Genomic DNA, 11,196 nt, shown 5'->3' with positions numbered 1-11,196 from the left:
TGTGCAGACATGCATGTTTTGGGCAGTGCTCCTTTATCAAAGTGTATCGCAGCAATCTCTTTTTGAGGCACAAGGTGGCAGCACATCGCTAATGTACCACATGACCTATTATTAACAGTATGTTAAACAAACAGTGACTCTTGTGTTGTATACATGAAAAAGTGCCAAAGATCAAATAATATTAGATTTTCTGTTATTCTGTTATTGTGTGCCTCCTCAGTGGTGGTTTTTTGGTCATACTCTTAATTTTATAACAGTAACCAAGTATTTTAAAACTCCATGTTCACTTAATGTTAACTTTAAAAACCATTGGCATCATTGCCGCGTTGGGGCCATCTTGTGGTTGAGTTTATCAGTGTGAAAACAATAGAAGAAAAGAATAGCAGCAAGCTATTGCGATCATTTCAAACAACAAATCCCACATAAACTTGGTTCAGTTACAGAGTAAAAGAGTGAAATACAACAACCATGATTTAATCACAAATAATGCAGTTTTCTTTGAGGAGAGGAGAGGAGAGGAGAGGAGAGGAGAGGAGAGGAGAGGAGAGGAGAGGAGAGGAGAGGAGAGGAGGATACTTGACCGTCACATCTCTGCTCTCCTGATTTACCAGTGCTGTGGAAGCCAAACCCACCTGTGTGACTCCTTCATAAAGGGCTGGCTGTCACCGGATCATCACCCTCTCGACCTGCACACAGAGCTGGACTATCATTCTCCTGAGCTGCAAAGATAAAGAAGAGAAGGAAGAGCCATGTCTCATGGATGGGGATACGGAGCAGCTAACGGTGAGGAGTCACAGGCTTTATTCAGTCTCACTGTGTCAGAGCAGACTTTCTTTGTCACATTCAGACAATTTACCTCATTCCTGGAATTCATTTGCAACTTGTTACATTCCAAAGAAACATTTATTTAAACAAACTTTGAATTAACTTTGTTAGTTGGAACAAAGCCAATCGTTTATACCACTTTGATCATTTTTACAGTGCAAGATAAATGCCAACCTCAAATACACAACAGTGTACAGAGATGAAAAAACAAAGAAACCAAAAGACTTTAACGTTAATGTTGTTTGAGCTGTTGTTGTCCTTCAGGGACTCAGCGTTGCTTTAGCTTAGAGTCTAAAATGGCTTGCAAGAATTTCAATCAGCAATTTCACGATTCTTACCGAGCATGATGGTAACGATAGGTTTGTTCAATTCAAGAATCTAATACTGGTACAGATATCAGTCAGATATCACTCATGTCAAATGCTGTTGTTGATGATTATATAAATTTTGTCTAGCATGTATATGGCTTGGGGTATATATATATATATGTATATATATACATATATGTATATATATATACACATACATATGTATATGTATATATATATATATATATATATACAAAAACATATACAGGTTTTGTTCTGTCTTTGCGTTTTTATTTATTTTAAGTTTAAGTTTTTTTAAGAGTTCTGACATTCTTTTGAACACAAACAATGTCAGAACTCTCCCTGCAACTCGCTCTAAATCTCTTATACACATAAAAAAAGGAGTGGATAGCTAACTCAGGTGCAGTTACGAAGCTGTACTGTCAACTGAAATATTAAATAAATAAATAAATAAATGACATCATTTAGCAAAACCATCGTGGACAGAATCGTGGTCTGACTCTGACCCCTAAAGAGAATTTGAGCAGATAAGTGTGACTCTGAGAACCCGTTCAGCTGTCTGTGTACGTAACAAAAATAAAGGTTATGGATTAGGACACAACCCTGGACTGAGTCTATATTTGATATTCTTGAGCCAGATGTTTGCTCATTCATAAAAAACCTGCTGGATCCAGATTGTCAGAAAATCGTGTTACTCAAACAGGACGTGGAACATGCTGCAGAAAAAAAATTTGACAGTTCAGTAATAACAACGTAGACACTCATCCCTCCATCATCAATAGGTTTAACATTTATCTTTTAAGAGTTGTGGGTTTGGTTTTGTCCAGTTTATTGCAGATTTCACCATGACCACCATGACCAGGTCCAGACCAGGTCCTGACCAGGTCTGCAGTCCATCACAGGATTTTATAGATAATCATTAGAAGAAGAAATGGCTGTTGTTGCAGCAGTGGGTAATGTGAGTTACATTTACAATTGACAAACAGGACAGAGGAATGAAGGGTGAGCGACACCATGACACCCATGATGTCCCATTGGTAACAAAACTCATCGCCAAGTTCTTCAAAGTTAGTTCCCCAATATTAAATACACCACAACATCTGCAGAGCCCAGAGTCCAATTAACAACAATTAAATTAAGTTTAACAGAGCAGATTGGGGATTTGAGTAAAAACAAAAAGGGAGTGGGAGCACACGTTGTTTAATTGGCTGCAACTAATAACTATCTCATCATCATAGTCACTGATTGACTTCTTTGTTGTTTGGAGCAACAGAAACCAAAGAATATTCATATTTTATATTTCATAATACTAGATGCTTCTTTTAATAATCGATGATTGTGGAAATGTAAAATGAGACAAAGGACATTTAACATCAAGTATTACTTTGAAGATGATATGGATGACATGGTATTAAAACCTTTATGATCTACACAAAACACACATTTACAATTTGAGTACGTATTTGTAGGACCTCACAAATGGGCGGAAGATTTTCCGGTCGCCAATGGGGCCAGACAGTCCCCCATCGACATTGTCCCCAAGGAGGCTCAGTACGACTCTTCTCTGAGAGCCCTGAAACTCAGGTACGACCCCAGCAACGCCAATAGCATCCTCAACAACGGACATTCATTCCAGGTGGATTTCGTGGATGACTCTGACACTTCCAGTAAGTACAGCTCAGTTCATTTACTGACACATTTACTTAGTCATTGCAGTTGTTACAGTTTTTTATTCATTTCATCTTCTACCACTTTATCCACCACATGGGGGGGGGGGGGGGGTCACACATAGAGACAAACAACCATCCACTCTCACTCTCACAACTACGGTCAATTTAGAGTGTCCAATTTACCTAATCCACAAATCTGCATGTTTTTTGACTGTGGGAGGAAATTGAAAAAACCCGGTGAGAACCCAGGCACACACAGGGAGAACATGTGAACTCCATGCAGCGAGACCCTTGTTCCGACCAGGTCTTCTTAGTTTTTATTCAGCTGTGTATATATTCAGTTTGACTTTATCTGGGCCTCCACACTGCTGTGTGCACCACAGCTGATAAGTGTGTGCTTCACTATCAGCTGCATGGCCTCGCCCTGCTGCACTGACAGGCCAAAATAATCCATCTTGAACTTAGATTCAGTAACAGATAGGTAGACCAACAAATCACTTAATAAGGCCTATATTTTCCACTGTAAACAATAGGATTTGTTTATAATAATCTATGAATTAGCCACTTATTACAAAGTATGTCATTAAAATTCAGTAAAACTAGATTTCTTTATCCAAAAGTGTTTCTTGTATTATTATATTTAGACATATGTTATTTATATATTTTTTTATTGTCAATAAATACTGTATTTAATTGCACTGCAGTGCAAACATAACATGGAGATTGGAGAAGCATTAGTGTTCAAAATAATGGTAAAAAAAATGGTAACTGAAGTTGAGATATTTTTTGTATTTCCTCGGTTTTCCTCAGTCAGTGACAGTAATGTGTGTGTGTGTGTGTGTGTGTGTGTGTGTGCGTGTGTGTGTTCGTGGGCATGTGCGTGGGCATGTGCGTGTGTGTGTGTGTGTGTGTGTGTGTGTTGTATTTTCCTGAGCAGCTCTGACCGGAGGTCCCATTTCTGGAACGTACCGTCTGAGACAGTTTCACTTCCACTGGGGAGCCAGTGACGATAGAGGCTCCGAGCACACGGTCGACGGTGTCAAGTTCCCCTGTGAGGTACTGAAGTTTCTGCAGCTTCCTGCAGGAGATGCCAAAAAACACTAGACACACACATCCCACACATTTTGGTTCGAGTCCCTGCTAGGTCAAGGGTGTGAGTTAAATACAGAGGACAAATTCACTATCACTAATTGGTTTGTGTGCAAAATGACACATTTTTTTCTAATTGACACTAAGTTAGATAATATGTCACTCTGAGTAAAGTCAACTTTGCCTTGTCTGTGATTAGCTTCACCTGGTGCACTGGAACACCAAGTACCCGAGCTTTGGAGAGGCTGCCAGTCAGCCTGATGGACTCGCTGTGGTCGGGGTCTTTCTCAAGGTGAAACATTAGGGATTTATCACTAGTTATGTTTCCATTAAAGTTTTTTGCAAGACAAAAGTGTTATTTCAAAAATGTCGACACCTACAGGTGCAATGGCTACTCACAGGTGTGTCCTTCGAAGGGTGTTTTGCGCATGAGCCGCAATTGTCGTACAGTCTAGTAGAGCTAACATCCCATTTTTGCGTTTCCATGGTTTTAGAACAGTGATCTCGATTGCGTATACTTTTAGATTGACACATCTGAAAGTCAATCTTTTAGATGTTTTTAGAGCGTGAGCATTTTCCAGTGATTTTTGAGAGGTTTTTTCCAAACGTAGCTCTGTTTCCATGACCAGATTTTTATTGCGATATTAAGGTTTTGCGTATTTCTAGGGGGAATGTTACATTACATGTCATGTCATTTAGCAGACGCTTTTATCCAAAGCAACTTACAATAAGTGCATTTAAACATTTGGGAACAAATAAGAACTTCAAGTAAATCAAACTATGAAGTGCTAGTCGTAAGTGCGATGTATTTTTTTTTTTTTTTTTTGTCGTCGTCGTCATCGTCTTAGTCGAGGTAGAGTCGGAAGAAATGTGTTTTTAGTCGGCATGGAATGGAAACATAACTTCTGACACACTGTCAGTCTGTCAAAAATGCCCTGTTTATCATCTTTGTGTGTGTTTCCTTCAGATTGGTGCTGCCAACCCCAGGCTTCAGAGAGTTCTGAATGCGTTGGATACAATTAAGACCAAGGTACAAACAAGTGACTGCAGTTCATTTAAGCCCCTTTGTTCAATGCAGACCGGCTCAGACGATAAGATAATCCTTTATTAGTCAGTACAGGTAAAGGTAATAACTAATAAACATTTACAAATGTACAATATAGAAGATCTTGACTATTAAGATTATAAAAAAATAGAACACACTACACAGTACATACATCAATTAACCAGGATATACAATATGAGCTTAAAATTGTAAAATTGAGTGTAAACCAAAGTTCCACTTCTGTGAGATGACTGTGATATTGCACATAGGATAAGTCATATAGTCAATGTAGGGCAGTAGACGCGTGTCTCACCCCGTCTTCACACCTGCAGGGAAGGCAGACTGATTTTGCTGCGTTTGATGCAAAGTCTCTTCTTCCTGTTTCTCTGGATTACTGGACCTACGACGGCTCTTTGACCACTCCCCCCCTGTTGGAAAGTGTCACCTGGATCGTTCTCAAGGAGCCAATTAGTGTCAGTCCTGTACAAGTAAGTAACGTGTCACACACTCGTGTGTAACAACTGGCATCCTAAAATCAGTACACAGCTGAACTGAGAGCAGGGGGGAGAATAATTTGTCGTCATAATATAATGTTACACTAGAATTTCTAAGCAATTTCTGCTCTTTGCTTAATTTCTGGCTCTCGTCATCATCAATGTTGTCAGTTCATAAAATGAAGTCTGGATTAGAAAACACTGGACACGAAGCTGAGGTGAGGAAAGTGTCAAATACAAACACTTACAATTAAAAGTGTCAAATAATCAATGAATACAATTAAAGTGTGGTAGAGCTACACGTGACTGCTGCTATTCAAGCTGATTCAGTCTGATCAGACTCTGAGGGAATGTGACAAATCAAAAGTTACTTCCTGTTCCCCATTGACATAATAAAGGATGGACGATATCAGGAATGATATGTCTAGATTTTACCCTGCACAGGTCATTTAGTCTCTTCTCTAGTGAAATGAATAGAATATTTTTCAAACTCATTTCACAGCAGATCATAGATAAACATCTGTTTATCTCCAAATATATAAACATAAAAAAGATAAAATACAAGTCATGGAGGCAGCAGCCTCTTCAGCCTATTGGGGGATCTTGGTGTGTTTGCCGAAATCAGATAATACATTTTAAAAACCAGTATCAACAGACACCAATATTGTGCCGATGATACCATGCATCCGGATGTGTCTCCTGTGACCCCATGAAACTGGATTTTACAGAGTTTAACCATTCCAGAAAGGAAATGATGTGGTGATGGATAGTTTGGTGTTTTTTTTTACACAGAAGACGTTCTGACCCCTTGAGGAAACTTCTCATTTCTTCTAAGCCATTAACAGTTCAGTGCTTTTGTGCCTGAACCTAATCACACTAATGACGAGGAAATCATGTTCACCCCGTATTTACCGTGGGCGGCTGTGGCTCAGTGGGTGGAGAGGGTCAAACTTTTAAACAAGAGTTTGGGAGTTTAATTGCTGTCTCTCATAAATGGGCAAAATACTTTGTACGTCACCGTACAAGTTGCGAAAACAATGCTGACGTACAGTAGTTACTGCTGAGATGACGCCACGATGAAAAGAAAGCATCCCAAACGTCTGTATTTAATGTCATTAGTATGTGACGTTAGTGTTCATTCAAAGTCACATACATGGGTAAAAAAATGTTTTAGCTAGCTCAGTATTGTTGTTTTAAAATGCAAATGTTCCGCACATTGAAGCTTGTGTTTGATCACATGATTGTGTTATATATTATTAGAATATTATTATATTATTATAAGCTGTAACGGGAGCATGTGAGCATCTGCTATTAATGTCAATAACAAACCAACCTGATGCACTTGAATAATGTTTGAATGACCCTGCTGGCTGCTCACATATGGGCAAGGTACTGTACTTCACCCAAAAGTGCTTCTGGCAGCTGCAGGAAAAAGTGTTAGAAAAAGCACTGTATGCACTGTAAAGGTGTGTGTGTGTGTGAGTGTGGGAGTGAATGGGTGAATGTTAAACTGGAGTGTAACTCTGAGTAGTCATTAAAACTACCAAATCACCATGTAAATTCTGTTAGGTGTTTAAATGCAAGGAAGTAAATCTGCATTGCTGCATACCAGCATAGCTATCCTACAGGGAAGTGATTACCTTGGGATTAAGATTATCCTGTTTCACAAAACTATTTTTCCCACAAAACAAAGCGCCCAGTCTCCCCACAGTAAGCCATTGAACATCATAATGACCCCAAAGCTGTTAAGATGCTGGTAAAAAAATGTCTGCATAATTTCTTATCAAATGCAGACTTAAGACTGCAGGGTTTCTGCAGGGTTTCTGCGGGGTTTCTGCAGGGTTTCTGCAGGGTTTCTGCGGGGTTTCTGCAGGGTTTCTGCAGGGTTTCTGCGGGGTTTCTGCAGGGTTTCTGCGGGGTTTCTGCAGGGTTTCTGCAGGGTTTCTGCGGGGTTTCTGCAGGGTTTCTGCAGGGTTTCTGCGGGGTTTCTGCAGGGTTTCTGCAGGGTTTGAGGAGCCACAATGTCGTTCCAAACACACACTGTGAAGGTCATGATGCATTATTATGTGCAGAGCGCTGGGAGTGTCTAACGCCCTAAGTGCCATGTGTTTCCGTTAGATTAAACGGATGACCTGTATCTTGAGCAGACAGCCATTTACATAATTAACGCCGCTAAAGACTAACTTCACATTACACATTGTGACTTTTCCTTTCAAAGTTGCTGTTCATGGTGTTTCCTTTCCGCTAAAACAGTGACTGCATGTTACAGTCAGGTACTTGTAAGCATGACTGACTGAGTCTGCTCAGGGAAATCAAGCTCACCAGCTGGATAAATGCTAAAATGGCTCCCAGAGGAGCTGCTGTTTATACCACGCTGCTTCCACAAGCTTCGACACATACACTCACACTCACTGAAGGCTACACTTTAAACGTAGTATGTGTCAGGAAAGGCTGTGTTCTCCGTATATGCACATGAGTGATAACCTCCACAGCGAAGGGGCGTGACATGGCTGTCCTCTATAGTACTGGACAGTTGGTAAAGTTGTGCCCCTGGCAGCTTTAATGTCTTCATAATGGTAATAATAAGACATTAGGTTGTAATTATCATGTTAAATTGGTGTTTCAATTACAGTCGTCAGTTGTGCCGTTTAGATATAGTCAATAATAGATTTATTTTCCATTGCTAATGTGTTTTTATTGTGAACTATACATCATTCCATATCAAAAATGAAATTCAGTGAAATGTCATGAGGAACATCTTTATTGTTATATTATGATGTAATATTGTGTTGTAAATTGAAGCTCTTATTGCCCACCTGCTATTGAACAGTTGTTTTTTGGCCCCTTCATGACTGTAGACTACATGCTCATTGGCCCCTGGGTCATTTGAGTCTGACACCCCTGATCTCAGTGTGGCAGTGGCAAGCTGCTTCTCATCCATCTGGTTTCTATGCAACACACTTTTGTTCTTCAGTCAGAGAAACTATTGTTCTGACGAGCTGTCAAGAAGCTACCTGGGCTATTTTGTTATGACAGGCCATGAATCCATGAATCCATGAATCCATGAATCCACACTGTGTTTAACAATTGTTTTCTTTTCAGAAACTAGCTTGAATGCACCTTTTTGAACTTTGAAGTACACTCTGATTGTGTATGTAAAGAATGGATGTCGTTCACGTTCACTGGTTTGTATGTAAGTCTATGAAGGTGGGCGATACTGCAATCTTGGTATTGATCCGATACCAAGTAAATATTGCCGATATCGATAAGTTTCACATTTCAGAAAGGCCCCTTGTTATAGCCTTAGAAATAACAAACTAATCGGCATGTAGTCTATATACAGTATATGATATAGGAATACTAATGTTCCTTTGACAGTTAACACAAAAGGGTTATTATATTCAGCCATATTTATATTTCGAGTTTGAGGTATCTTTATATAGGGATATAGTTTTCAGTTCAAGCAAGATAATTCATTTAGATTTACTTCAACTGGCTGAATATATTAGATAAGTGTCTTAAATCAGATACCTGGATATTCTGCCAGTGACCTCTGTGTCTCTGCATTGCGTCTTGTTTGTAGCTCGTGGTTTTCTTCAGGATGTTTCAGAATTCAGATTCAGAACATAACAGCTTGCAGGAGTTTTATCGATATTGCTGGCAACAGCTCATACAGCATCGCAGGGCAGGAGGGGCAAAGTGAGCGAGACCACTCTCTAGACGGGTTAAATGCCTGTTTTTCCCACGAGAACCAGGCAGAACTGACGAAGCCTCTTGGATGAGAGGCGACATGTATTTAACTTCTTTCTTTCTTTCTTTCTTTCTTTCTTTCTTTCTTTCTTTCATCAGATGGACAAGTTCCGAAACCTCCTCTTCAGTGGAGATGAAGAAGCTCCGTGCTGCATGGTGGACAATTACCGGCCTCCTCAGCCTCTGAAAGGCCGTCGAGTCCGTGCCTCCTTCAAATAAACCTTTGTTTCATGGCCACCTCGCTTCCCTCGCTCATCCTCCCTTCTTTCCCCTCCTATCATTCCATTAGCTTTATTGTTCCCTCTATTCAGTCTTTATTTAACTCACTTTAGTCTGAAGGACAACCTGGATGCATCTTACATGAGATAATAGAAATAAAACAAGACACTTATAAAGTTCCACTAAATGTTATATTAACCATCACACATAACAATAATGACTTTTCATCTCCTGATGTTGATCTTCATATATTTCCTGGCCTGCTTTATCAAATATATGAAAGTGCATATAACATATAACATTCCAACATTGTCTTTGTTATTACAGTAAATTTGTGCCAAATGCTATAAATGAACTGAAGCCCATCTTTGATGGCGTGGCTCTAAACGAAGATACTTTATTTTCTGTGCATGTAAGACAGAGCCATTATGCTTCAAGCAAAATAAATGAAGGATCAACATACAGTTGCTTTATATTATTATTTTTATTTATTAGATTAGAGAAAGCATTACCTTGAGGCTTTTTTTTTTATCAGTGTTGTTTCAAATGTTATTAAAAATGAGACTGAAGTGTGTCTAACATGAAACTGTTGTAAGTGTTGTCACATTATGGGAGTATTTTGTGTGAATCTATCATGACATAGATGATTAAATAAAATATAATAATACATTTACAGATGTAGTTTGCATGTTGTGTTTGCGCTAATTGTTTACATTCGGTTTGAGTGGGGAAATCTCTCCTTATGACTGGTATGAGTTCAAATAACGATGACACCACCACAAGCAGGATTCATTCATAAAGTGGTCTCTCGCAGGTCACATACTCTTCATTTATCTACGGAAATATTGTAATAAATCAAAGCTGCTCTCCTTTTCTCTAAACTGTGAACACAAAACCCAATTTACAAGCTACATTCACACAACCTCAGACTCTTCTTGCAAAACCAAACTTTCACCTCAAAACAGTTCAATCTGTGCTCAAAACTGAACTATGTTGTCAAATCGTGCCCCGAGTCAATCAAAATTAAAAACACTACTGAACACTCACTAAACACTACGTAGAAAAAAAGAAAACACAATGATCAGGACATGAGGCTGAAGAAATAAATGTTTATTGTTCACTGTAGGCTAAATGCATGTTGCAAAACAAAAAACCTGTGCATTTAGCACTTGTACAAAAAGACAAAAAACAGAAATCTTATGCATTTGCCACTTACAGTAAGCCCATGTAAGTGCATTACTCAGCCACATCATCATGTCTCCGTACTGGGTCAGGCCACATTTTGTCTGGCCAGGCAACGGGGAAAAACCTCTGCCATGCCGTATCCAGGCTGTGAGGACACGATCAACAGTAGAGAGGCTGACACTGTTGATACCCTCAACATTTACATGGTCCTCAATGATCTTCTGCTGAATTTCACTCAGTTTAATGGCGTTGTTCTCACGGACCATATCAATAATTAGGGTCTCTTGGTGCGGGGAGAACATACCTGTCCTCCCACCCCCATGTGGCAGTCTTTCAATTCTACAAAAAGAGAACATGCAGTTACAAAAGATATACATGGAATACTAGGCCTACAAACAGTTAGACAGACCCTCCATTACAATACTACAGTACATTGGTACAGTGATGTACTGAAACATATATTTTCTTACAGTATATTGTGGTACAGTATATAGTATGTCATACAGTAATTGCTGTCAACATTTACATACTGTACTATAATGTCAAAAAAGGTAATTACCTGTTCTCTTCTCTAAATCTTCGGATTATGG

The 11,196-nt window shown here is 39.2% G+C and overlaps 1 protein-coding gene across 1 annotated transcript; it reads left to right on the top strand.

Annotated features, from left to right (window-relative positions):
* The first annotated feature begins 638 nt into the window (after positions 1-638).
* cahz (carbonic anhydrase) lies at positions 639-10,094 on the top strand. The gene is made up of 7 exons (XM_058650423.1): positions 639-783; positions 2,624-2,821; positions 3,762-3,880; positions 4,113-4,205; positions 4,881-4,943; positions 5,291-5,446; positions 9,302-10,094. The coding sequence occupies exons 1-7, from the start codon at positions 750-752 to the stop codon at positions 9,419-9,421; spliced, it is 783 nt and encodes a 260-aa protein (XP_058506406.1). The 5' UTR covers positions 639-749; the 3' UTR covers positions 9,422-10,094.
* Positions 10,095-11,196: the final 1,102 nt, after the last annotated feature.

Source organism: Solea solea, chromosome 1, assembly GCF_958295425.1.
Source record: "Solea solea chromosome 1, fSolSol10.1, whole genome shotgun sequence".
NCBI classification, from domain to species: Eukaryota; Metazoa; Chordata; class Actinopteri; order Pleuronectiformes; family Soleidae; genus Solea; species Solea solea.
The sequence above is the reverse complement of the archived record's forward strand: the minus strand, read 5'-3'. Positions and strand labels throughout refer to the sequence as shown.